The sequence below is a fragment of the Mycteria americana genome, unplaced genomic scaffold (assembly GCF_035582795.1).
Source record: "Mycteria americana isolate JAX WOST 10 ecotype Jacksonville Zoo and Gardens unplaced genomic scaffold, USCA_MyAme_1.0 Scaffold_39, whole genome shotgun sequence".
Taxonomy (NCBI): domain Eukaryota; kingdom Metazoa; phylum Chordata; class Aves; order Ciconiiformes; family Ciconiidae; genus Mycteria; species Mycteria americana.
In genome coordinates this window covers 275,719-303,199 of record NW_027445626.1, presented here as the reverse complement: position 1 = coordinate 303,199, position 27,481 = coordinate 275,719, and the positions used below count along the sequence as shown (strand labels likewise).

Here is a 27,481-nt window from a genome sequence, read left to right as displayed (position 1 = left end):
GGGCTAATGTGCGGTCCCTGGAAGCAACTCAACGGATCTTAGGGACTGTTTGGGGGTCCCTGGGGTAGTTTTGGGGATCCCTGAAGATAGTTCAAAGGGCTTTAGGGGCAGTTTTGTGGTCCCTGTGGCAGTTTTGGGGTCCCTGGGGGTAATTTGGGGTGCTTGGGGGCAGTTTGTGGGTCCCTGGGGATGTTGGGGGTCCTTGGGGGTAGTTTGGGGATTCGCTGGGGAAGCTGGGGATCCCTTGGGAAATTTGGGGGGTCCCAGGGGCACTTCTGGAATCCCTGGGGTTAATTTTTGGGTTCCTGGTATATGTGGAGAGGACCCTGGGGTAGTTTGTGTTTCCCTGGGGCAGTTTTGGAGTCCCTGGGGCATTTTGGGGATCCCTAGGGCTAATTTGGGGTCCCCGGGGGTAATTTGGTGACTCCAAAGAGCAACGTGGGGGGGTCCATGGGGGTGCTCCCCCCAACCCCCCCGAGGGACCCCATAAACTCTCACCTGGCAGCACCCCCACCAGGGGGGGTCCCCCATTACCTCCACCTCCCCTGTGGGACAGGACTGGGGGTAAATGGGGGTATATATAGGGGCTATGTAAAGGGAGGCGTATATATGGGGAGGGGGATATGTGGAAACTATAAGGGTTTATATATGGAGAGTATATATAGGGGGGTATATATAGGGGGTATATATGGAAAGTATATGTATATGGGGTTATATACACGGGTATATATTGAGACTATATCTATAAGGTGTTATATAGGGGCGTATATAAATGTGGGTATATACAGTGGGTATATATGGGGATGGTTGTAAATAGGGTAATAAATGGGGGGTTAAAAAGTGGGGTATAAATGGGTGGTATTTACGGGGAGGGGTACATAGGAGGGATCTATGGGGAGGGGTGTAAATGGGGGTTTAAATGGGGGGGTTAAAAAGGGGGTTGTAAATCGGGGTTATAAATGGGGGAGGTATTTATGGGAAGTGGTCCATATGGGGAGGGGTGTATATGGGGAGGGGTGTATATGGAGGTATACAGACAATATACAGGGAGAGGTATATATGGGGGTATATAGGAGGATATATATGGGGAGGGTAATAGATGGTGGCTATACACAGGGGGTATATAAGGGGAGAAGAAACAGGGGCTATAATTTGAGGGGTATAAATCAGGGTGATAAATGAGGGGGTTATAATTGGGGATGATAAATGAGGGGCTAAAAAGGAGGGGCAATAAATAGGGGGGCTAAAAATGGGGGGCAATAAATAGGGGGGCTATAAATGGGGGTACAAACATGGGGGTAGAAGAGGGGGACACCCCACCCTACCTGGCTGGGGAGGTCCCCCCACTGCGGGGGGGGCTGACGGAGCTGCCAGGCCCAACATTTGATCTTGCGGCCACAGGCCTTCTTGCTGCTGGGGTTTTTCAGGTGGGGGCAATTAAAGCCCAGGGTGAATTAAGCCCCCCAGCAGTGGGACAGCCTGTGGTCCTCTCTGGTGGGGGTAGTGCAGAAACGAAGTGCTGAGGTAGGCCACCAGCACCCCTCCAACATGTTGGGAATGGGGGGAATGGGGAAGATCATCTCTGGTCTTTGAGGGACAGCAAGGTCTTGAGGTTGGAGGGACATCAAGGTCTTGGGGTTTGGGGTAGTCAATGATGGTCCCTAAAGGACACCAAGGTCTTGTGGTTTGGGGTTTGAGGGACACCAAGGTCTTGGGGTTCTCTGGTCCTTGAGGGACACCAAGGATTGGGGATTGGGGATGGTTGTCTCTGGTCTTTCATGTGTCTCATGTCATGTCTGAGTAGCTCATAGGCCTGGAGTAGGCCCATGGCATGTGTAGGTTCTTCTTCTAATGCCACTGCTGCCTGAGGAGCTGGTAGGGCAGGAGCAGGCCCATAGCTTCTGTAGGTGGTTTTGAAGTCATTGGTGCCTGAATGGCCGATAGGCCGGGAGCAGGCCAATATCAGAGGTAGATGCTATGACATCCTCTGTGGCTGAGTAGCAGATAGGCCAGGGGCTGTGCATGAGCTTGTGATGTCACTGCTGCCTGAGTAGCTGGTAGGCCAGGAGCTGGCACATAGTTTCTGTAGGTGCTTCTGATGTCACCAAAACAATATTTCGACCACGCCCAAATATGGCTTTTTGGAAGAACCATCATCAGCAGAAGTCCATACACTGCACACACGTGTGACACTGTAACGCATGCACACACAGTGCCAGCAGTAGGAGGGTGTGAGGTCACTGTCAGGATAACCCTGAGCACACAGCAGTGGCCGTGGTCACGTCACCGATGGCACCCCATGGCTGTGGGGCTCGGTGCAGAGCGGCCGTGTGCTGTCACAAGGGCTTCATGGAGGACGGGAGATGCCCAGCCCCGTGCCTGCGAGGCCGAAGGAGCAGCCCCTGCAGCCCTGGCTGGAGCAGTCGGGGTGGGGGTGGCTCGGGGACCCCGCAGGGATGTGCCTGGGCACGGCGCCAGGAGGAAACCACAGACTTCCTGCCTGGGCGCTGCGGGGGGAGCGTGGGGAGTGCTGCGAGGCCACGTGGGCTGTGGTTTGTGCACCTGCAGGCTGGAGCTCCCGATGCGCCCGCGGGGAATAACGGCCCCTCGGTGACACGCTGACAGTCAGGGATCTGTCTGAGCCTCTGGGCTGCACGTCTGCTGCCAGGGCAGGGACATGTCCCAGCTCCGGCTCCTGCGAGGGACCTTCCATGGGGCTCTCCAGGGAAGGAAGGGTGAGCCAGCACTCCTGGGACGGGGCTCTGGCCTGGGCTAAGGCCCTTTCCCAGCTGCTGCTCCCAGCACAGCGGCGTCTGTAGCAGGGACAGGGGCTGTGTCCTTCCCTTCCTGACACAGCCTCCGGCGCAGCCCCAGCCCTGTGCTTCCCACGGCACGAGGGTGGCTGGACACTCTCACCTTGGGCTCTTGGCTGTGCCTGGCATAGGAGATGCTCAGTGCTCCTGGTTGAGAAAGCAGGATTGAGGGGGTGAAAAATCCATTTACCCCCACACAAGCAGCCCTGTCCTGTGACGGCCCCCCACCACGGTGACGTGACACCTGTAGCAGAGCCGTCTCTCATATATGGTCATGAATGGCGCTGGAGAAGTTCATTGGAGGGCCGGGCTGTGTCGGAGGGGAGATAGCTCCCGATAATGTCGAAAAAGGCCCTGCTGCTTTGATTGGCTCGTCCTGTAGCTGGGCTGGCATCTGCAGAGATATATTGCCCTGCTGTCGTCATTGTCCCCAGGAGTCCCCAGGAGCCGTGGCAGGGAGTGTGGCAGAGCAGGGATGTGCTGGCAGGGCAGGAGGCTCAGGATGGGCACAGAGGGAGTCCTGTCCCCTCGGATGCTGGGGCTGCTCCTCTGGGTACAGCTGTGCAGCGGTAAGTGCCAGTTCCATTGTCCCCCAGCCCAGGCCCAGCGGGTAGCAGCATGGCCATCGGGATGTGTCCGGGAATGGGGTTTCTTTGCAGGTGCTACTGAGGTGAGGGCCAGAAGGTGCTCAAGTCCATGGAGCCTGTGCCTGCCTGTCTGGGTGGGAGAGAGCATGTCCTTTTCCAGGGCTCCGGTGTGTGGGGCAGCCTGTGCCTGGCTGGACGCAGAGACACCCTGTCCTGGGGTAGCCTTTGGGGACCCCCTGTTCCCCAGCACTGTGCCTCTGGAGCCGGTGGTGGCCTAGCTGGGGATGGCAGCAGGCAGAGATCCCCAGGGCACTGCCAACCTCTGGGGTACCCCAGAGGCTTTGTGTGCTGCTCACTGCCCCCTTGTTCCAGGGGACCCTGAGCCCATGAGGGCAGTTTGTGCCCCGCAGAGAGAAGGGGACGGGGGCATCTGCGTCGAGAGACATCCTTCCTGGAGGGCCTGTCCCAGTGCAGGGCTGGGCTGACACCAGGGGCGAGGAGGGGATGTGGGTGTGGGGATCACTGGAGTGGTCTTGGTGGGAACAGGGAAAGCCCTGGGGGTGGGGGTGGGTTTGGATGGTGGCAGGGCAGGTGGTTTGCATGGGAAGCTGCAGGGCTGTGTACAGGGGGCTGTTCAGGGGGTGCTGGGCTGGGGAAGAGCGGGTGCCCTGTGCAGGGCTGGGCACAGTGTGCAGGTGTGCGTGGGCAGGGGGCAGGTGGCCGTTGGGGTGGGAGAAGGTGCCTTGTGCGGTGGGATGGTGAATGACCCAGCAGGGCCAGACCTGCACACCCCCAGCCTTGCACAGCCCGTGGGGATAGAAGAGATCCCCGCGCCGCACTGGGGACAGCCTGGAGGGGAGAGGGCTCCCACCCTGGCACCTCTGACATGGCCTGGGCAGGGGGTTCCCCCAGACCTGCAGTGCTGCAGCTTGGAGCTCCCCTGACCGGTGCCATGTTGGTGTTTGAAGGGGCTGCAGAGGTGAGGCTGGTGAATGGCGACAACGACTGTGCTGGGAGAGTGGAGGTGAAACATGAGGGCCAGTGGGGGACCGTGTGTGGTGACTACTGGAGCATGAACGACGCGGCAGTGGTTTGTAAGCAGCTGGACTGTGGGTCTGCTGTTGGAGCTCCTCAGTATGGACACTTTGGGCCAGGATCTGGCCCCATTTGGCTGGATGATGTTGGCTGTAATGGCACCGAGTCTGCCCTGTCTGACTGCCCACACAGAGGATGGGGTGAACATGACTGTGAACACAGGTTTGACGCTGGAGTGATGTGTTCAGGTAAGGGGACAGCCTGTTCTCCATCTTTAGGGGTGGGTCAGGGGAAGGGACCTGGCTGTGCCCTCAGGGAGCAACAGGCCAGGAACTGGCCCCATTTGGCTGAATGACGTTGGCTGTAATGGCACTGTATCTACCCTGTCTGACTGCCCACACAGAGGATGGGGTGAACATAACTGCATTCACGCTGGTGATGCTGGGTTAATGTGTTCAGGTAAGGGGACAGCCTGTTCCGCACCTCTGGGCATGTGACGGGGGAATAGACCTTGCATGTGTTCTCAGGGAGCAACAAGTGGGCACTGCAGCACTGCCCAATGTGGTCGGTCACACTGCTGAGCTGGGACTGTCATTGCTGGTGTTCTCAGTGCCTGAGAAAAGCCCAGAGGGAGCCTAGCCCAGGCTGAACTAACCCTGCCACAGTGTCTCAGCCCCTCTTCAGTCAGTGTCTTGGGCTGCAGATGAATCCTCCATCCCTGCCCTGGGGTGTGCACTGATCCCCACTGGTCTCTACCCATTCTGCCAGCTCCCAGCCAAAAATGCTGAGGGTCCCTGTGCTGGGGAAACCAGGGGGACTTGCTTGGCACTGCACACCTTGGAGGAAGGGCATGAGATGGCTGGTCCCCTGGGTCATTGCCCTTCACAGGCATGAGTACCTCAAGTGAATCAAAAGTGCTTTTCAGAGAGCATGAGTGCTGGGCCCTGGGAGAGGAGCAGGGTGGCACACAGCCCTTTCACTGCCTGTCCCCAGGGCTCGGCTGTGTGGTCCAGCCACCTCCTGCAAGGCTTGGGAGCTTGGCAGCTGCTTGACTCTGGCTGCTCCCTTCTGCATCACTGCATGCAGAGGCTGGTAACAGGACGTCCCTGGTGCTGTGACAGCCCCATGGAGACATAGCCCCATGCAGGCAGTGCTGACCTGCTGCCCAGCCTCTCCTGCCTGCCCATGGTTCCCCACACTGCCCCATGAAACAGAGGCTTTGGCTGCACTTTCTGACTCTCGTCTGTGCCTGCTGTTATCCTTTGAGCCAGCATGAGCCCAGGGGGACATGCAGGTCTCCTGTCCCTCTGCCTGGACGTTGGCTTGGGACCTGTGCACCTCTGGACAGAGCCCTGTGTGCCTGGCTGAGGACACCCCCTCCGAGCAGGCATCGGAGAGGGCTGGACAGGCACCAGCCATGGTAACAGCTGCACCATTTCTGTGCTCTGTGACATCTCCCCCTAACAGCAACCTCCCAAACCTCCAGAACAGCCCTGGGAGCAGGGTGCATTTCTGGCTGCCTCAAGGTGATGGTCCTGCCTGGTCGCAAGCTCTGCAGGGGCTGAGCAGGCTGCAGCAGTCATTATCATCTGGGCCAGTTCTCCCGGACCTGAATTGCGCACACCACACTGCAGTGCTGGCGGGACCATGCTGGGCAAAACGCGGCACCTTGTGCTGCATCAGATTGTCCAAGCAGTGCCTGGTGCTGCAACAGACACATCCCCTTGAGTGCTGTGATGGTGTAGAGAAGGTGTGCAAGGGGGCCTGGATGTTTTTGTTTCACCAACGCTGCACCAACAGCTTCCTCTGGGATTTGCAATGGGCTATTTGGTCACGGGTTGCTTGGAGGTGATGCAGGATGTGGTCATGTATCTGTCAGGGGACTCTGGGATCTCCCACTTACTTTGTTTTTTACCAGGCTTTGTCCGGCTGGTAGAAGGGAAGAGCCGCTGCTCAGGACGTGTGGAGATCCATGATGGGGACCAGTGGAAAACTATCTGTGACTCCCACTTTGGACCCAAAGTTGCTGACGTGGTCTGCAGGGAGCTGCAGTGTGGGGTGGCCCTGCCTGTTGCTGGGGCAGCTCACTTTGGAGAAGGGATGGGTCCCATGTGGGATGGAGAGCTGCAGTGTGTGGGGAATGAATCCCTCCTCATCTCCTGCCCCAGGGGGTCCCGCAGGGACCAGCCCTGCACCCACATGAACAGCGCTGCTGTCACCTGCACACGTAAGGACTCAGGGTGGGGTGTTGAACAGTGGGTGAGCTCCAGCCTGAGGGGGGGCAGGTTGTGCCTGTGGAGACAAGGGAACTGGGGTACCTGTTCCCACAGGCTGGCAGAGAGGTGACCTTCCTGGGGCATCCTAGACAAGGGCACGGCTGGGCTGATGCCCGAGGACAAGGAGGGGGCATGGGTTGGGAGGGCTCACTGGCATCATCCTGTTGCACCACAGGGGACACAGAAAGGCGTGAGGGTGGAGGATGAGCTGGGAGATGCCCAGGGCAGGCTGTGGTCCAGGGGAGCTCAGGACCTGGGCAGAAGCAGCAGTGTGTGCTTGGGGGAGCCGTGGTGGGGGCAGGTCTCTTCTCAGGGTGCTGGCTGGGGAGGAGTGGGTGCCCTGGGTGGGTATGAGCCGGGGGTCAGTTTGCTGGGGGCCATTGGGGTGGAAGGAAGTGCCAAAGTCTGTGGGGCCCCAAATGACCCAGCAGGGTTGGAGCTGGGCATCCCCAGCCTTGCACAGCCCGTGGGGATAGAAGGGAGCCCTGCACTGCCCTGGGGACAGCCTGGAGGGCAGTGGGCTCCCACCCTGGCACCTCTGGCTGGACCAGGGCAGGGGCTCCCCCAGAGTTGCATACTGGGGATAAGTGTTGTCTTGACTGGTCCTTTGTCAGTGTTTGAAGGGGCTGTGGACGTGAGGCTGGTGGACGGCGACAACCACTGTGCGGGGAGAGTGGAGGTGAAACAACAGGGCCAGTGGGGGACCGTGTGTGGTGACGACTGGGACATGCAGGATGCTGCAGTGGTTTGTAAGCAGCTGGACTGTGGGTCTGCTGTTGGAGCTCCTCAGTACGGAGTCTTTGGGCCAGGATCTGGCCCCATTTGGCTGGATGATGTTGGCTGTAATGGCACCGAGTCTGCCCTGTCTGACTGCACACACGGAGGATGGGGTGAAAATAACTGCCTTCATTCTGGTGATGCTGGGGTGAGGTGTTCAGGTAAGGGAACAGCCTATTCCCCCCCTCTGGGCATGTGATAGGGGAAGAGATCTTGTGTGTGCCCTCAGGGACCAACAGGTAGGCACCGGAGCACTGCCCAGTGTGGTCGGTCACACTGCTGAGCTGGGACTGTCATTTCTGGTGTTCTCAGTGCCTGGGAAAAGCCCAGAGGGAGCCTAGCCCAGGCTGAACTAACCCTGCCACAGTGTCTCAGCCCCTCTTCAGTCAGTGTCTTGGGCTGCAGATGAATCCTCCATCCCTGCCCTGGGGTGTCCACTGATCCCCACTGGTCTCCACACATTCTGCCAGCTCCCAGACAACAGTGCTGAGGGTCCCTGTTCTGGAGAAACCAGGGGGACTTGCTTGGCACTGCACACCTTGGAGGAAGGGCATGAGATGGCTGGTCCCCTGCGTCATTGCCCTTCACAGCCATGAGTACCTCAACTGAATCAAAAGTGCTTTTCAGAGAGCATGAGTGCTGGGCCCTGGGAGAGGAGCAGGGTGGCACAAAGCCCTTTCACTGCCTGTCCCCAGGGCTCGGCTGTGTGGTCCAGCCACCTCCTGCAAGGCTTGGGAGCTTGGCAGCTGCTTGACTCTGGCTGCTCCCTTCTGCATCACTGCATGCACAGGCTGGTACTGGGACATCCCTGGAGCTGTGACAGCCCCATAGGGACATAGCCCCATGCAGGCAGCGCTGACCTGCTGCCCAGCCTCTCCTGCCTGTCCGTGGTTCCCCACACTGCCCCATGAAACAGAGGCTTTGGCAGCACTTTCTGACTCTCGTCTGTGCCTGCTGTTATCCTTTGAGCCAGCATGAGCCCAGGGGGACATGCAGGTCTCCTGTCCCTCTGCCTGGACTTTGGCTTTGGACCTGTGCACCTCTGGACAGAGCCCTGTGTGCCTCGCTGAGGACACCCCCTCCGAGCAGGCATCGGAGAGGGCTGGACAGGCACCAGCCATGGTAACAGCTGCACCATTTCTGTGCTCTGTGACATCTCCCTCTAACAGCAACCTCCCAACACCCCAGAACAGCCCTGGGAGCAGGGTGCATTTCTGGATGCGTCAAGGAGATCGTCCTGCCTGGTCGCACGCTCTGCAGGGGCTGAGCAGGCTGCAGCAGTCATTATCATCTGGGCCAGTTCTCCCGGACCTGAACTGTGCACACCACTGCAGTGCTGGTGGGACCATGCCGGGCAGCACAGGGCGCCTCTTGGAGCAGCGGGGTGTCCGAGCTGTGCTGGTGCTGCAACAGACACATAACCTTGAGTGCTGTGATGGTTTAGAGAAGGGGTGCATGGGGGCCTTGATGTGTTTGTCTGAACAATACTCCCCCAACACTTTCCTCTGGGATATGCAATGGGCTATTTGGTCACAGCTTGATTGGAGGTGATGCAGGATGTGGTCCTGTATCTGTCGGAGGAATCTGGGAACTCCCACTTACTTTGGTTTTTTCCAGGATTTGTCCGGCTGGTAGAAGGGAAGAGCCACTGCTCAGGACGTGTGGAGATCCATGATGGGGACCAGTGGAAACCTGTCTGTGACTCCCAATTTAGTCCCAAAGCTGCTGATGTGGTCTGCAGGGAGCTGCAGTGTGGTGTGGCCCTGCCTGTAGCTGGGGCAGCTCACTTTGGAGAAGGGGTGGGTCCCATCTGGGATGGAGAGCTGCAGTGTGTGGGGAATGAATCCCTCCTCATCTCCTGCCCCAGGGGGTCCCGCAGGGACCAGCCCTGCACCCATATGAACAGCGCTGCAGTCACCTGCACACGTAAGGGCTCAGGATTGCGTGTTGAACACCGGGGATGTCCCGGGGTTCGGGGAAGAGAGCAAGGTCCGTGCTGGGCTGGGCGTGAGGACAGGAGGGCTGGTGGTTTTTCTGCAGCATGAAAATAGTGCAGAGGGAGAAGAAAGGCATGCTCTGCCTCTGGCCTCTCCGCCAGCTTCTGAGGGTGCAAGAGCACCAATCCACCCTCAGCCCTCCTCCTCTCTCCCCAGAGTACACAGGCTTCAGGCTGGTGAACGGCAGCACGGTCTGTGCGGGGAGGGTGGAGGTCCAGGTGCTGGGGACCTGGGGGACCCTCTGTGCCTCCCGCTGGGATCTCTCGGATGCCCACGTTCTCTGTCGTCAACTCAACTGCGGGTTTGCCGAGTCCCTTCCTGGAGGAACGCATTTTGGGAGAGGACTCAGACCAGTCTGGAGAGACTCATTCCACTGTGACGGGACTGAAGTCCACCTGGGACAGTGCCCAGTGATCTCCCTGGGGGCCTCACCGTGCTCCCATGGGAACAACGCCGCTGTCATTTGCTCAGGTGAGTGCCGGGAAAATGCTGCATTGAATCCCTTTGCCCCTTGTGTGTGACATGGCCACCCAAAGCAGTGGTCCCATGGCAGTACCAGGCTGAATTTCTGCCTGGAGAAAGCACTGTGTCCCCAGGAGCCTTCTGGAGGGCTTTGCCTGGTCAGGCTGACGGCTCTGCTGTGGGAGAGCTGAGGACTGCATGGAGGCAGGCACCTGCCCTCAGGGCAGCGGCTTAGGCCCCTGTGCCACTGCAAGGCCTGGGCTCCTGTGTTTCTCTCCTGTGGGATGAGCCCAGGACAGGGCTGCGGGGCTCTGCTCCATCCCTCTGGCTACAGACAACCGCATGCCATCCCCACAGAGAGCCCTGCAGAGCCTCATCCCACCACCCAGGCAGGAGTAGGAGCTGCCTGGGTGCCCCCAGCAGCAGCAGAGCTGGGTCTGAGCTGGAGAGCAGGCACGGGCTTTGCCCTCTCCTCTTGTCAGCACAAGGCTCAGACTTGTCCTGTTTGGTTGGAAAAGTCCCCCTTGCCCTCCTCCCTGAAGGGTGCCATGCTCCCCAGTGCTGCCGATGGCTGTGGCATCTCTGCTCTCCCCAGGCTCAGCCGGCTTTGCATCCCTGCGGCTGGTGGGTGGAGGGAGCCGGTGCGACGGGCGAGTGGAGATCTTGCAGCGCGGGACGTGGGGCAGAGTCCTGGATGACCAGTGGGACGTGCAGGAGGCCAACGTGGTGTGCCGGCAGCTGCAGTGCGGACAGGCAGAGGCAGCCTACAACCCCCCAAAGGCTGAGCGAGGGACGGGCCCCGTAGGGCTGCGAGGGGTCCGGTGCACAGGCAATGAGACCAAGCTGACCCTCTGCAACACCTCCCTGCCCGAGAGGTCACTGGCGGAAGGGGTTGCAGAGGACGTGGGAGTCATTTGCTGGGGTGAGCGGCAATGCATGGGCCCCCCAGATGATGGGTTGTGTGGGTAGCCAGGCCCTGACAGCCACTGGGGTTTCTCCCCACTGCAGGGAGCCGGCGGGTCCGTCTGGTGAACGGGTCTGGGCGCTGCGCCGGGAGAGTGGAGATCTACTACCAGGGCAGCTGGGGGACCATCTGCGATGACGACTGGGACCTGGCTGATGCTGCTGTCGTTTGCCACCAGCTGGGCTGTGGAGGGGCCGTGGAGGCGGCCAGCTCTGCTCGGTTTGGGGAAGGCTCTGGGCAGATCTGGCTGGATGGCGTGACCTGCTCTGGGGACGAAGCTGCTCTCTGGGACTGCCCTGCCAGGCCCTGGGGGCAGCACGACTGCGGGCACAAGGAGGATGCGGGAGTCATCTGCTCAGGTCTGTGCTGGCAGCTGTGGTGGGAGACTGCTGCCAGGGAGGCCAGGACGTGGGGAGAGCTGGGCATGGCCAAGGCTGTCCCTGGCTGCCACTGAGCCCCGGCATGATCCTGTGGACAGCCATGCACGGGCACCCTCAGTCCCTCTGGGGGTCCCTGGGGAGCTCAGCCATCCCCGAGTGTTAGCAGGAAGGGCAGGGGTGTCTGTGCATCACGGACTTCTCTCTGCTCTTAGGTGCAAGGGACACGTGCTGGCCCTGCCCCTGCCTGGCTGAGGGCCTGGGGAGTGCAGAGGTGTCCTGGCTCCCACAGCCCCACACCAGCCTCTTCCCCCTTCCTGCCTCTCCTCCCAGAGTTCCTGGCCCTCAGGCTGCAGAACAGCAACGGCTGCTCCGGGCGCCTGCAGGTTTTCTACAACGGGACGTGGGGAAGCATTTGCTCCAACTCGATGACTCTCAGCACGGTGTCGCTGGCATGCAAGGAGCTGGGCTGTGGGGATGGAGGATCCCTGGAAAGACGCCTGCCCTATGGCAAGGTGTCTGGCCCTGCATGGCTGGATAATGTGCAGTGTGGGGAGAAAACCAGCTCCTTCTGGCAGTGTCCCTCCACTCCCTGGGATCCACAGGCATGTGAAGACCTGCGAGACGAGATCCACATCACCTGCGATGGTAACTCTGAGCCACTCGGGCACAGTGTCACCCCAGCTCCTGCTCCCCTCTATGCAGAGCCAAACGTAGAGGGGCTATTCCTTTCCATGTCAAACCCTTCTGCTGCCGGTGGCACAAACATGACCAAAGCCACACAAGTGCAGCAGCAGTTGTCACCCAGGTTGCCAGCAGCACCTGGGGGAGGCAGAAATATCGCCAGGGGAGGTCTCAGAAGAGATCAGACAGGCTTCAGAAGAGCCTCCCTTCCATAGACACAGTACTGCTGCTCTGTGAGCCAGGGACCTTTAGGGGCTGAACAATCAGGGTCCCCCCAGTCCTGCGCGTGTCCCCTGAATGACTGGGCTTCAGTTGCTGCCATGACCAAGATGGCACAGGGAGGCACAAGCAGAGCTCAGCCTCGCTCTCTTCTGCACCATCCCACACAGCAGCCCCTTCACTTCAGTGTTTCTTTCTTCAGGGGAACGCCCAGAAATGTCCCCGGAGCCATTGGCCCCATGCCCGAACTCCACGAGCTGCACAGGTATTGAGCTGCTCCTCTGTGTACCCTTCTTGTGTGGCAGTGCTCTGCCTGCTGTCTCAGTGCCATGGGAGGTCTTTGCCTTCTCCAGACAGGGAGAAGATTCGTGCCGTGGGAGGCGAGGACGGGTGCTCGGGCAGAGTGGAGGTGTGGCACCGTGGCTCCTGGGGGACGGTGTGCGATGACTCCTGGGACATGCGGGATGCTGAGGTGGCGTGCAGGCAGCTGGGCTGTGGTCCTGTGGTGTCTGCCCTGAATGAGGCTGCATTTGGGATGGGGCAAGGCCCCATCTGGCTGGAGCAGGTGGAGTGCCGGGGGACAGAGCCATCCCTGCAGGACTGCTGGGCCCGGCCCGGGGATGGCGGTGCTTGCCGGCATAAGGAAGACGCTGCCGTGCTCTGCTCAGGTGAGCGGCAGGGCTGGGACCCCTTGCTGGAGTATTGGCAGGGAGCTGGGGAAGGCCTTTCGTCCAATTGGCCATGGCATGGCCCCTGACCTCCCAAGAGCAAGAGCGTTCCTGCAGAGTGCAGGAGCCTGGTGCCAGGCAGGGAGAAGCCTCGGTGGAATTGGGTGTCCTCTGGGCAAGGCCCGTGGGGCCCTGCAGCCGCAGAGCTATCCCCTGGGCTGCCTGTCCCACCTGGGCTACCTGCCACCCAGAGCAGAGGCCCTGGGCCATGTCCCAGCCTCCCTTTCTAGCACTACTGGAGGGCCACTTTTGGGTGGGATGTGTCAGGGACATGTACAGACACACACGCGGTGTGTTGGGGAGGAGGCTCCCCGATACCTGAACACCCACCGCTCAGCCCAGCTCTTCTTTTCCTCCTCTGCAGCTCCACCCAGGACAGCAGCATCCCCAACCCGAGCAGGTAAATCATCCTCTTGCCTGAGGCTGGGTATCCCTGGGGCCAGGCTGTGACCCGCAGCTGGATGGAAGTGGCTCCTTGCTGGCGTGGGAAACTCCACGGAGGAGGCACTGGGGTGGTAGCGGTGGAGTTCGGGATGGTTGGAATGTACTCAGCAGGGTGGAAGTTTGCCCATCAGTCACCCCTGGGACCCTCCAGCCCCTGCTGCCTTGTGTGATAAGAGTCAGGGCTGGCACTGCCCCCTCCTCTCCCACGCCTGGTGCTGCCCCTTCCATGTTCTTGCACATACAGGTCCCACTCGGGGCCGTTTGCCCAGCAGCGGGAGAGTCTCCATGCCCGTCATCATCTGCATCATCCTGGGGGCCCTCCTCTGCCTGCTCTTGGCCCTCCTGGCCGGGCGAGTGCTAAGGGCCAGGTCGGGACGCAGAGGTGGGTCCTTCCACAGCAGTCCCAGGGGGAGACGCCTCCTGGAAGGGCTGCGGGGTGCTGTGGGGTGTCAGTGAGGGTCACAGGCAGAGCTGGAGGGGGTGAGACTGTGTGCTACCACCTGTCCCACGCACCACCCCATTGACTGCCTGGCTATGGGGCACCAGCATCAAGGGTTGGAGAGAGCCCAGAGGCATGGGGGGCTAGCACTGGGGCAAGGAGAGAAATGGCAGACTGGGGACGGCCAAGGCTGGCAGTGCTCTGGGTAGTGCTGGAAGGGGCTCTGGGGCAACAGAGATGACAGGAGGCGTGTGGGGCAGTAGGGACCATCTCTGAGGTGTCAGGTCCCCAGCCTGTCCCTCTGCCCAGGCCTGCCCAGCCCTGCCCACCCCATGGCAGGGCAGGGCAGGGACCCTGCTGTAGAACCATGGGGCAGATAGGGAGCAGCTCCAGGTGGAGAGGAAACATGGGAGCTGCTCCAGGGTCAGACAAGGGGTGCACGTCCCAGGGGCCAGAGGACCATGAGCGCTGTCTCTGAAAGGATGAAGCGAGGGTGATGCTGCCCCAGATGATCTCCACAGCAATGTTTCCCTCACTGGGGGTGCGGCAGCCGTGCCTGGACAGTGCAGTGGGGCTGTGCTGTCAGACCAGTCCTGGGCTGGCCCAAGCAACAGGTCTGGGGAGCACAGTGGGATGCCATCACCCCTCTGCCTCTCCCTGGGCCAGCCCTGCCTCTGTCCCCAGGCTCCAGGAGAGCTCAGGAGCTCTTTCCCGAGGCCGTGTACGAGGAGATCGGTTACAGCCCAGTGTGGGAGAAGCAGGCGAGGTTTGGTCGCTCAGGTGGGTGTGTGTCCTCCCTGGAGGCACATCTGCAGGACCCTTTCCCCTGGGCCCAACGCAGAGATGATCCCCTGAAACCCCCCACACTGTGGTCCCTGTAGCACTGGGGCCATGTTGTCTGTGGGGGAGTTTCCAGGGTGTGGGTCCAGGAGAGGAGCTTTCTCCCCACCAGCTTTGCCTGTCCCAGCTGCACAGCCCCTCTCTTCCTGCCCCTGCACCCCATGTGACACCTGAGGAGTGAGGGAAGGGGCTGTCCTAGGGCAGCTCTGGGAGCACCTTTGAGACAGTGTTTGTCCTGGGGGAGCCGGTTAAATTCCCCGCCCTCCTCCTCATGCAGCCCCAGCTCTGTGGGTCCCCCTTCCCCAGCAGCGCTGACGATGAGACAGGTCAGTGGGGCTCGCTCCATACCACCTGCTGTGCATCTCTCCAGGCTCCTATGCAGAGGAGTCCCTGAGCCAGCTGCAGCCCTACCCTGGGGACACCGAGGAGGAGGATGATCTGAGATCAGCACCAGGTAATGGAGACAGGAAGGTGTTGGTCTCCCTGTAGACATGTGATGGACAGAGGTGTCATTGAGTGTCACCATGAGAGATGGGGAGGACATGGGGGTCTCCTGTGGTGCTGCCAACACCAGTGTCTCAACCCTGTCTTTCCATGTGCATCGTCCTATCCTCTGCTCTGCAGGACATATCTTTTCACTGTCTCCAGCTCCCCTCTCCTTTCAGATGTTCTTGTTGTGCCTGGAGGCAACCCAGCAGATGGCTATGATGATGCCAAGGAGGTTCCTGACTTAGGGGAGGGTGCTGCTCCTGAGCAGGGAGCTTGGGAAATGCCCAGGGAGCCTGGAGCAGGGCCCAGGGATGCACTCGGAGGTGAGAGGGAAAGATAGCGCTGCTGGTTCCTGGGGTGCCATCCCTGGTGCCACCCATGTTGCTATGGTCCTGACACCCAAACCTCCTGGGGAGGCGGAACCTGCCGCGGGAGTTTTCCTTGGAGGGACTGTGGGTGGGAGAAGGAGCCGAATGTGGTGAGGAGCAGGGAGGAAGGTGATGTACAGACCCCATGGGCCAACTGCACTGTCCTGCCTTGCTGCTTGCAGGGGGCAGCCTGCGCTCCCGGAGAAGTGCTGGGGTCCCTGGAGCTGAAGGAGACACCTCGTCCCTGTGCCTGGGGAGCATGGGCTATGATGATGCTGAAGAGGTGTCTGTGGCACATCCCCATGAGGACACAAAGGCTGTGACACCACAGCTTGGTGCACAACAGTCCCTGAGCCCCAGGCCAGGAGAGCCCATCCCTGCTGTGCAGCTGGGTGCAGCCAGGAGGGAGGAGAGCTCTGTGCAGCTGGGAGAGCTGTGAGCACCAGGGAAACATCTCCCTGTAGCACGGGCAGCAGAAACCGCCTGCAGTTTCCTCTATTTTTATTCCCGCTTTTACACTGTGCGTCCATATTGGTTCTTATTAAAAGTCTCTGAGGGCTTTGACCCAGAGCTGGGGCTTGCCTGCCCAGGTGTTGGGTCACCTCCCTGAGGCTGATGAGGGGGAGCAGAGAACGATGACACAGTGGTAGGCAAGGAGCACATCTCAGGGACAGCAGGCTCGGGGTCAGGCTGTGGGGCTGCGAGAGCCCATGGTCCCTGGGGAATGTTCCTGCTGAGAGAGACATTTCCATGCTGCTGGCCACGGGCAGTTTCTAGTCAAAATGGCTCTCTGGTAGGTCCTGTGGTGCACCCCAGCGGCAACATCCATTTCCTCACCCTCGGGTTTCCAGCTGCTCTTTGTCCCAGGCCCTGCCTGGGCCACGCTGGTCCCCCAGTGCAGAGGCCATGCCAGAGCTGCCATGTCAGGGTAAGCCCTGGGCTGTGGCCCCACAGAAGTGAGCCCTAAGGTGGCCGAGTCCCCTGAACACCCCAGCCATCCCCAGGGGGGATCATGGCCCACGGATTACCTCCCACAATGGTGAGGATGCAGCTCTGCTCCCCACTGCCCCAGCACAGGGTGCAGAGCCACTTTCTGGGACACACGGGCTGAGATTCCCTCTCCTCATGCTCTGCCAGGAGCCCAGTCTCCAGGGGCTGTTCCATGGGCTCCAGCCTGCACCTGCCTGAGGCTGGGGATTCAGGGCAAAAGCAGCCCTGGAGATGCAGGGGATTGAACCCAGGACCTCCCACATGCGAAGCAGGCGCTCTGCCACTGAGCTACATCCCCTTGACACCTGCCAGCAGGAGAGACACTCTCCTCCCGTGATGCGTCTATGACAAGCACAGTCCTGTTTTCTCCTGCGTGCCCAGGGACTCTCTGCAGAAAACAGCACTTGAACCCGTCTGAGATGGGCAAGCTGGGACTGCCTCTGTGCTGGGGCCTGATCCTGGCACAGAGCTGCACTGCACAGTGCTGCCCCTTCAACGCCTCGGCAGGGCAATGGGGCAGAAGGAGGCTCTTGCTGCAGGTGCTGCTCCCACGCTCTGGCCCACTGTGGGATGGGTCGATGGAGAGGAGAAAACCCCTTCCCCTGAGCCTCCTCTGCCACCCAGGGCAACACCCCTCTGTGCCACATCTGTCCCCAACTCCACAGCAGGAGCAGTGCAACAGGGTGAGGGAAATGCCCTGCCTGGGGTGAGGTGCCTGCAGGCTCCGATGGCATCCTAGGGCACGCCGTGGAGGGGACGTGGTGGCAGAAATCTTATATCCCTCCTCCAGGCACCAGGCCTCCCCCTGCAGCCCTCTGTTCCCCAGCATCTCTGGAGGTGACTTGAAGAGCAGGCTTCCATCTCCATGGGGCTGGGCATGGGGGTTGGGCTCAGGGACCTTCCCATTCCTTCAGCGCTGATGACTGTCCTGGCAGCAAAGCAGTGCCCTGGGACAGCCCTGGCTGGGGTCTCTGTGGCAGGGTGGGTGAGTGTGTTCAGCTGGTAACTCAAAGGCTGATGGTTTGACCACATGCAGGGATGGTGTCCTCATGGTGGCACAGCTGGGACAATTGTGTTGCCCAATGCCATACCATACATTTTTTCCCTGCTGAGCCCCTGACTGGCAGAGAGGGTTTGGGAGTTTCAAAAGCAGACCACAGTGCCTGTGAATTTCTGGAGTGGTTGAGTGGAGTTAAGGGGATGGACTGCTCACCTCTTCTGCTTTGCACACATGACCCCAAAACCCATCCTCAGCAATGACTCTCCCGTTCTTGCTCAAGAAAGGCGTAGAAGGACTCTTCTGGAGCAGTGATAATCCTGCAGGCACTACCCCTGCGGCCAAGCATGTTCAAGCTCATGCTCAAAGCTGACAAGACAGTAACTGTGCTTGGACAGACAGTCTCTCCCTCTCACCACCTCTCACTTGCGCTCAGTCACAACAAAAGCCAAACTCCTCTGCAGGTGCATCCCTAAGGAGCCAGCTGTGACGTAGCAGAACTGCACGGGGTTAGAACATGCACGTTGCTGTGCGACTGTAGTCCAGCACGTGCCATTCCTTGGGCTGACTGGGGAGAGGCTGAGACTGGAGACAGAGGGAGATGTGCTGGGTCACAGCTGTCACTGTGTTCCTGGGGGGCGAGCAGGGTTCTGCAGCAGCAAGAGGTTGCAGGAGGGGAGCCCAGCAGCTTGTTGGAGCTCATGAGCAGGTCTTTCTTCCTCTGTGCAGGGACTGATGGCTGTGAGGGGCTGCAGCTGGTCTAGCCAGTGCAGTCTGGTGGGTGAGTCTATTTGGGCACGGCTTTGCCAGCTGTCCTTGGCACATCAGAGGTCTCGCTGTGACAGACCTCTGGAGGGAGGATGCTGCCATTCAGGCCTCAGCTCCAGGGAGTGCCTCTCCCTGGGACTGGGGGGACAGTGGCCTCCCCCATGGGCAGTATGCTCTGGTCTGCAAGCTGAGGTCCAGGTGAAGGATGTGTGTGAGGAGGGGAGCAGTCTGTGCACCATCAAGAATGACAAAGAGGAGAGAGACAAGGTCTTTGCAGAAACCCCATAAAGCAAAGGTGCCAATTGCTGTGGAGCATGGAAGGAGGGACAGATGGAGAGCACCCCAAAGAAGCACTGAATGGAGAGTCCTGTTGAGGGGAAGGCTGGGGACTTGTGGAGCAAGAGGAAGGCTCCTTCTAACCCACAGATCTCCAGCTACCGTGCAGGGGCAGTGCTCTGGCAAGAGGTGAAGGAGCAAGGAGGGCCAGGGTAGGCTGGAAGAAGCAGGCAGGCTCTGCAAAAAACTGAGCGAGGATAGCACTGTATCAGCCCAGCGCTGAACTAGGGACCTTTAGATGTTCAGTCTAATGCTCTGCCAGCTGAGGTACTTCAGACCTGCCCCAGCAGCCCTTGTCCCAGTTCCACCCCTGCCAGGCCACAGGCTGACACACACGAGGAGCATTCCTTGGGGAGGGTCCCAGGGAAGAGCTGTTGCTGGCCCTGGGCAGAGGGACCTGTCCTCTCCCTGCCTCCATGGTCAGGTGGGCTCCAGATTTGGGTGGAGGCCAGCTTACACTGGGCATGCCAAAATGTGTGTGGGACTTCAGTCCAAACGTGACAGTGGCAAAGCAGGTGGGCTGGCCAGGCACGTGTAACTGCAAAGGCTGAGGGTGGAAGAAGTGTGGGGCTGTTGGAAGACCTTATCTCCTTCCCCATGGAAGGCCTCCTCCCCACCCTTTTTTCCCCAGCTCAGCTTCACTCCTTTATTCCCAACTCTTCTACCTCCTCCCCTCTGAGCAGCACTAGGCCATGGGGAATGGGGGTTGTGGTCAGTCCAGAACACTTCCTGCCTGCTGCTCCTTCCTTCTCACTCTTTTCCCATGGGGTCCCTCCTACAGGCTACAGTCCTTCAAGATGAACCTGCTCCACTCTGGGCTCTCCACAGGCCACAGTTCTTTCAGGAATTACCCAAATTCTCCAGCATTGCGTCCTCCATGGACTGCAGGGCTTACATTGTCCACCATGGTCTTCTCCAGAGGCTGCAGGAAAATACCTGCTGTGCTGTGGTATTCTGCTTGGGCTGCAGGGGAATATCTGCTCTGGTGCCTGGACCACCGACAGGGTGGTTCTCCTCCTTCTTCACTGACCATGGTGTTTGCAGGGCTGTTTCTCACACTTTGTTTTCCCCCTAACTCCTATTCCAGTCTGGCACTTGTGCCCCTTCTTAAATACATTTTCACACCCGTTCCACCAGCTTTGTTGCTGGGCTCAGTTTTGGCCAGCAGTGGCTCTATTTTGGAGCTGGCTGGACCCAGCCCTGTCTGGCATGGAGGCAGCCCTTGGTCTTCTCTCACAGGTCACACGTGCAGCCTCCTCGCTACCAAAACCTGGACATGGACACCAACGCACTGTGTAAAACTTTGCCTTGCTAAATGACGTCCCCTGGTCCTCCCTCATCAAGAGATCCAGCCTAGTTGCTGGGGAGGAAGAGAGAGCAAGAGAGAAGGCCTTGATGCTGTGAAAGCACTCTTCCGCAAATAGCTACAACACTGGTGTATTAGAAACACTGCGTTGGTCGCAAATCCCAAACATGGCACCATACGGGCTGCTATGCAGAAAATTAACTCCATCCCAGCCAAAACCAGCACAATGTACCTGGAAATATTTCCCAGGATTAGCTGCTCTATCACCTTCCCAGGGCTCGAGGAGAGGCTGACTCATCTCTTGTTCCCCAGGTCCTCCTTCTTGCCCTCCTTGAAAATAGCAGTGACATTTGATTTCTTCCAGTCTTCGGGCACATCCCCATCTCAATGAACGGTAAAAGATTCTTGCGAGTGTCCTCGCAATGACATCTGCCAGCTCCCTCAGCACTCATGGGTGTATCCCATCAGGGCCCGTGGACTTCTGTATGCCCAGTTTGCATAAGTATTCCCTGACCTGATCCTCTTCCAGCAGGGCTATGTCTGCCTGGCTCCAGACTTGCCCCCTCATCTCTGGCACTTGGTATTCCTGAAGGCTGGTCTTGGTAGTAAAAGAGGAGGTGAAGAAGGCATTCAGTACCTCAGCCTCTTCCAAAAGAAGAAATAGGCAAGAGGAGGCAGCAGAAGAAGGAGGAGGCAAGAGGAGGACAAGGATGCAACAGAAGCAACAGGATTAAAAAGAGGAGGAGGCAAGAGGAGGCCACAAGCAAAGGAGGAGGAGGAGTCAACAGGAAGAGGAGGCAATGGGACACAAATGGAGAATGAGGGAATAAGAGGCAAGAGCGGGCAAAAGGAGGCAAGAGGAGGGAAAAGGAGATGGACATAACAGGATGTAAAGGACACAAGAGGAGGAAAGAGGAGGAGGAGGAAGACGCAACAGGAGGCCAATGGAGTTAAGAGGAGGAGGTGGAAGCAAAAGGAGGCAAGAGGCGGGCACTTGAGGCAAGAGGACAAGGAGGAAAAAGAGAAGGTCCCCAGATGCAACAGGAGGAGGAAAAGGAAACAGAAGGCAACAGGAGGAAGAGGAGGTGGCAAGAGGACAAAAGAGGAGGGAAAAGCAGGAGGAGAAGGAGATGGAGAGAAGAGGAGAGGACAAGAGGAGGAGGAGGAGGAAGAGGCAAGAGGAGGCACCAGGAGCAGGAGAGGAGGAGGCAACAAATGGAAATAGGAGGCAAGAGGAGGAAGAGGAGGCAACAGAAGGCAAAAGGAGTGGGAGGAGGCAATAGGAAGAGGAGAAGGAAGGGAAGGAGGAGGCAACAGGTGGTAACAGGAGGACACAGCAGGAGGAGGCAACAAAAGGAGGAGGCAAGTAGAGGCAAGAGAAGGAAGCAAGAAGAGGAGGAAAAGAAGGAAGAAGGAACAGGAGGCAAAAGGTGGAGGAGGAAGACACAGAAGGTACTAGGCAGAGGAGGAAGAAGAGGAGGAGGAGGAGGAGAATTAGGAAAGGTCAAAGTAAGTGGCAAGAGGAGACAACAGGATGAAGAGGAGAATGTGGAGGAGAAGGAGGTGGAGGAGAGGAGGAGGCAACAATGAGGAACAAGAGGTAAGAGCAAGAGGAGGAAAAGGAGTCTGCTGGAGGCCAGAGGATGCACCATCAGGAGAAAGAGAGGGAGGTAAAAGGAGGCAGAGCAGGGAAGAGGAGGAGGAAGAAGGGGAGGAAAGAGGAGGCAAGAGGAAATGGATGATGAGGAGGAAAAGGCAAGAAGAGCAGGAGAAGGAGGAGGCAGTAGGGGCATAGGATGGTGGGGCAACAGGAGGCCACAAGAGGAGGAAGAGAAGGAGGAGGAAGCAAAAAGAGGCAAGAGGAGGCAACAGTAAGAGAAGGAAGCGTAAGAGGAGGAAGGGGAAAAGGAAGAGGAGGATAAGAGAACGGGGAGGAGGAGGAGGTGGAGGAGGAAGAAAAGGAGGAGGAAGAGGAGGAGAGGAGGAGAGGAGGAGGCAACAGGAGGCATGAGGAGCCAAAAGGAGGAAGAGGCCTAGGATGCAACATTGGGGCAACAAAAGGCAATAGGAACAGGATGCGGAAAAGAAGGCAAGAGGAGGCAAGGGAAGGCAACAGAAGGAGGAAGAGGAGGCACAGGGGGTTGAGGAGGAGGAGGAGGAGGAGCAGGAGGAAGCAACAGGAGGTACCAGAAGGAGGAGACAATATGAGGCAAGAGGAGGAGGAGGAGGCAACAGGAGGCAAAAGGAGGATAAGGAAACAAGAGGCGACTCCTGTTGCCTCCTCCTCCTCCTGCGGCCTCCTTTTGCCTCTTGGTGCATTCTCCTCCTCCTCCTGCTCCTTTTTTTGCCTCCTGTTGCCTCCTGAGCTCCCTTTTTTCCCCTCTTGCCTCCTCTTCCTTTTTCCTCCTACTGTTGCATCCTGTTGCTTCCTCCTCTTCTTGCCTCCTCTTTCGTCTTATTGTCTCCTGGTGCCTCCTCCTACACCTCCTCCAGATTTCTGCTCTTGCCTCCTACCTCACCTCCTCCTCCTCCACGTGCCTTCTCACTAACGGTGGTCCGTTGGCCACCTTTGGTTCAAAAAGAAACTACTCCTCTCTAGTTCAAAAAGAAACCACTCCTTGGGCTCAAATGGAAACTGCAATGCTGAGCTGTCAGGACCACATTGGCTGCAGTTAGATGTAGGTTACCTGACACCCCTGTGACTTCAGAGGAACTCTAGTTGGCAGAGTTCCTCACAGCCCTCACTGGGGGCAAGGTGTCAGGGAGAGGGGAGCACGTTTCCGTTTCCCACATCCCAGGACAGTGCCCAAACCATCCTCCCCTTGCCCTCTGGCATCTCATTTCTTGAGATGCACATTGGCTGGGGCTTCTGGCAGTAAACCTTCAACAATCCTTCAGGTGGTTGGGTGATTTCCCTAAGATGATCAGTATCTAAAAAAGAAGAAAAAGCAACACAAAGCAACCTACAAACAACCCGCCAACATGAATCTGCCTAAATCTCAATAGCTGCAACATAGCAGTTTGCATCTCTGATAGCCACTCTGGGCAATGCCAGTTCAATCAGTAGTTGCAATGTAAGCCATCATACCCCATCCTCAAGGACAACTCTAAAGCAGTTCAGATGAAGGGTGGTCTTTCAAAAGTCACTGGTTGCATCCCCAGCTGGCATGGACACTGCTGATTCCCCACTCCACAGTGGCAGAGCTTGGATCCCTTCTCGGGACACACTTCTTGCCAGGAAGCCACAGCCATGGGGGTATCTCACCTGGTTCTTACTGGCACATCACTCAGCATCCATTATGGTGCACATCTTTCTTTTCTGTGTCTACTCCGTCCACACATCAGAATCACAGAAAGACAAACACTTCATAAAAGTTTGTCATAAAGCCCTTGTTACAGGAAGGAAGTCTCCCCATCAGATCTGGAGGGAGCCAGGAAGATTGCCATCAGCACTAGGAAGATCCACGAAGCTCAAGGCCTTTTCTGAAGTGCAGCAAATTCTTGCAACCACGATTTGAGCCTGGAAGTGGGAAGGAGTTGATGTGTGTGGGTGGAAGTGGAATAAGTGTGTTGTGGGAGTATGTCAGGGCCCTTGTGCAAATCAAGGATGATGGAAACATTTCCACCTTATGCACATGCATCCGCCGAGGAAATGGGGAAAGCCCGCTGCTGGGGCTGGATGGGCTCAGTCATGTCCCATGAGCTCACCTTGCTCTATTTTGCAAGAAAGAAGAAAATAGGAGGACTCAGTTTGCAATATCTAAGTCAGCCAGTGGGAAACAAATAAGTAATTACATTGTTGGAGAGGGGGTCAGATTATGAGAAGGAAAGAACAGGGAAATAATGATTTCTGTGTTTAAAAAATGGGGAAACTGAGACCCAGCTTGTGTATGTTTCTTCTGCGGAAAGATCTACTTTTTTTCCTGAGGGGCTGACCCTATCAGACTAGCTTTCACAGTTTTCCTCTGCTAGAAAGGCCCGAGAACACCAGGGATGGGATTCATCTACGCGCATTTAGACATGCCCAGTGGAAGGGCTTGAGTCAGCTGCCCACTTCTCACTGCCAATCTGGACATGCCCTAAGGAATGCCAGACATGCAACAATCCCACCCCTCAAGCTTGGCTGGGTAACGGAAGAGAAATCAGCATGTCTAGAGTAAGTTTTCTCCCAGTCCTGGGCAGGTGTGGCATTTCAACAGCTCCCACTTGCAGCATCCCAATTGTGTCTACTTGAAAGAAAGAAGAAAGGCAGGGAATGTTTTTACACTCTTCAACACCAGACCTATCCTTCTTTAAGACACAAATGCTCTTCTCCCAATTCTCATTCCCCAAACATTCCTAAGATTCTGCACTTGTAAAGATATGCCTGGCACACAAAATATGCACTTACGAGTTGTCCACACTTGACACAACCACAACCTGATTATTCCTGGTGGATCACAACTAGTATGAGCTCTCGATGCAGGCCACAGTTTTTCTGAGTGCATTTCCAAGAGCCCCCTTGACTTCCCTGTTCCGCAGGCTGTAGAGGAGTGGATTGACCATGAGCATGAGGATGGTGTAGAAAAAGGAGAGCACTTCCTTGAGCTGCCTCAGTGAGGCTGTTCTGGGAATCATCTAGACAACGATGAGGGTACCATAGAAAAGAGTCACCACGATAAGGTGAGAGGAGCAGGTGGAGAAGGCCTTCTGCCTCCCCGTGGTGGCTGGGATCCTCAGGATCGCAGCTATGATGCAGATATAGGATGCCAATGTGAATACAAATGGGAAGACTACATCCAGAAAGCAGATGATGAAAGTAACCAGTCTCAGCATGGTGCTGTCACTGCAGGCAAGCTCTAGCAATGGGGCAAAATCACAGAAGAAATGATCACTTGCATTGGGACCACAGCACTGTGACTTCAAAAATAGCCTGGTGACTATGGTAGACATCAGTAATCCTGCTAGCCAAGAGCCAGCCACCAGCTGGAGACAGAGTTTCCGGTTCATGAGGCTTGCGTAGAGCAAGGGTTGACATATGGCCAAGTACCGATCAGAGGACGTGGTGGCCAGCAGGTAACACTCGGTACCTGCAAAACTGCCAAAGAAAAAGAGCTGTGTCATGCAGCCTTGAGCAGAAAGGGCTCTGTCCCTGCTTAGGAGGCTGGCCAGCAGCCTGGGCAGGATTCTGGAGGTACAGCACATTTGCACACTGGAGAAATTCCCCAGGAAGACCAACATGGGAGTGTGAAGGTGCTGATCTGCCACCAGCAGCACAACAATGAGGATGTTAACAAACATGGTCCCCATGTAGATGATGAGAGAGAGGAGAAAGAGAGGCATCTGAAGCTTGGGGACATTACACAGTGCCAGCAGGAGGAACTCCACTGGTGATGTCCGGTTGTCCCATTCCTCTTTCTCCATGAAGCACTGTAGGACTTTCTTTTCCCCTCTTGGCAGGAAGGGAACCTGAGGAAGGGCATGCGCTTCTGTGTTTGTTGCAAAAAGGAACTGGGAAGCAGCGACTGCCAGAGACAACACGGAGGTTTTCCCTCATCTGCCTGAATTCACACTTGGTTTAGGGGCTCCATTCCTCGTGAAAGGGCAGGAACAGGTTCTTTGAGAGGGCCAAACTACTCTTCTTAGAAGAACCTCCTCTGATTAGAGCGATGATTTGCTGCAATGAGGTGCCTATTTCTGTGGAATGAAAGAGAAGGTTCATTTGCTCACATTAGATGATGACGCTTGAAGTTCTTCCCAGTAGTACCCAGCACAGGCCTTAGCCAAGTCCTGCTTTCCAGCAGCAGAAAGATGGGCCAGACAGGAAAGCCCCATCATGCAAAAAAGCCTTTAGGGGAACGCATCGTGCCATAGACTCTTTCTTCACACTGAGGAAGAATGGACACGAAACAGGATTAGCGGTCTCAACTCCCTGAAGCATTTGCTTTCTGATGAGCCCATTCTGTCCCTGGACAGTGCATCTCTTTCCACGGAGCAAGAGTGGCCAGCAGTTACTAGCTTGGTAGTTGAAGGCACTGCAAAGGGTCTGTTAGACAGGAGACTTACAAGCAGATGTGAACTTGGGAGGGAAGGGCAGGGAAAACCGAATTCCAGAGAAGAGGTAACTGAGTTGTTTAAGCCAAATGAGGAAAGGCGATGTTGCATGAGGAGGAGGCGAAAAGGACAGGGGTGATGACCACTGGCTGAACATCTTTTCCTGCTCTCCTTCAATTTCTGAATGCATTTGGGCTGCTTCCCTGAAGCAGCACAGCACCTGGACCTCAGTATTCCCATCTCAGTTCTCAGGGCTCCCTATTCTGCACTGCAATGAAGACAGAGTTGTGTCCCGAGGGCAAGTGGGGGCTGAGGCAGGGCAGGATCATGATCAAGCACAGGGTTCCACTAAATGCCTGATACATGCCTGCTTGCCTGCCCAGGGAACATCTGTGGCTGAAAGAGAGAGCACTTTGCCCACACCTCCTCTTTGGGTTTTCATAACACTCAGCTCAGAAAAAACACTGTCCCGATGATTCCCTGTCTCAAACTTGATACCTTTTACAGCGACATGGAGATGGCCAAGGCAGGCACCTAGGCAGCCCAGAGAGTTCCTGGGATGGAGGAGCCCTTTTACTGAGTGATCCACCCAACCTACACTGGGATGCCTCGTTCCTGAAGGTGCTTCCATGGGCAGGGTGCCTCAGATTCACTGCTCTCTGGACATCACATGCCACGTTGATGGCTGAGAGACAACTGTGAGATAGCTGAGGGATTGAGATTGATCCCTATGATACAAGCAAGATGGAGAAAGAGACAGAGAGAGATTCAGAGAGCTAAGAAAATAAGGGACATGTATTGGCACACTGGCCCCATACACTCTGCCCCAACCTCTTCACGTCCACTGAGGTGTGTGAGTGCCCACCAGCTTATGCCCCACAGCTCTGACTGTAGTGACAACCATGCTGCCGGTATCTCTGTTCAGCAGTGTCACGGACACAGGGAGGGTCTCTAGAGGAAAGAGTGAGCTGGAATGAGAAGACATGCAGGACAGGACTGTACCAGGCCACATGGTCTCACTTCATAGTTGCCACTGTGCAAAGAGCCACTGGCACGTTAAGCCCACCTGCCTCAGCAAATCCAGCACCTACCTGTAATCCCCAGCATGATGTGATAACCTTTCCTTTGAGTCTTCAGCAGCACCTGAATGTCTCCAGCTCTGCAGTGCCTGCTGGGTTTATAGAAGAGTCTCCTGAAGGTTCCTGCTGCAGCTCAGAGTTCTCTTTGTGTCGCAGAAAGTGAGCACTGCGCAACTGAAGCCCTGTGGGGATGGAAGCCCTGAGCTGCCCTCCCCTGGACCTCTGTGCTCTTAGGAAGAGGGGAAAGGAGGCAGGGGAACGAGCCATGAGCTCTTCACACTCCTGGAGCAGAACTCCAATGAGATATGTGCCACAGCTGCTCCTTCCAGACTCCAGGAATGGCCAGTGGGGAGAAAGGAGGCATTTCCTCCAAGCTGAGGAGACTGGCAATATGGGACAGGATGAATCACCCTCAGGGGTGCCAGGCTCTGCCCGTTGAGGAGAGAGGAAACCCAAACCTCTCCCAGGGGCAA

General features: G+C 57.4%; 1 protein-coding gene and 1 pseudogene across 1 annotated transcript; one reads left to right on the top strand and one right to left on the bottom strand.

Moving 5' to 3' along the window:
• Positions 1–1,292: 1,292 nt before the first annotated feature.
• On the top strand, positions 1,293–15,938 carry LOC142403559 (scavenger receptor cysteine-rich type 1 protein M130-like; annotated as a pseudogene).
• Positions 15,939–24,339: 8,401 nt separating this feature from the next.
• Positions 24,340–25,299, bottom strand: LOC142403558 (olfactory receptor 10A7-like). Its single transcript, XM_075489806.1, is given in 1 exon segment — positions 24,340–25,299. A coding segment is annotated over 1 exon segment (960 nt).
• Positions 25,300–27,481: the final 2,182 nt, after the last annotated feature.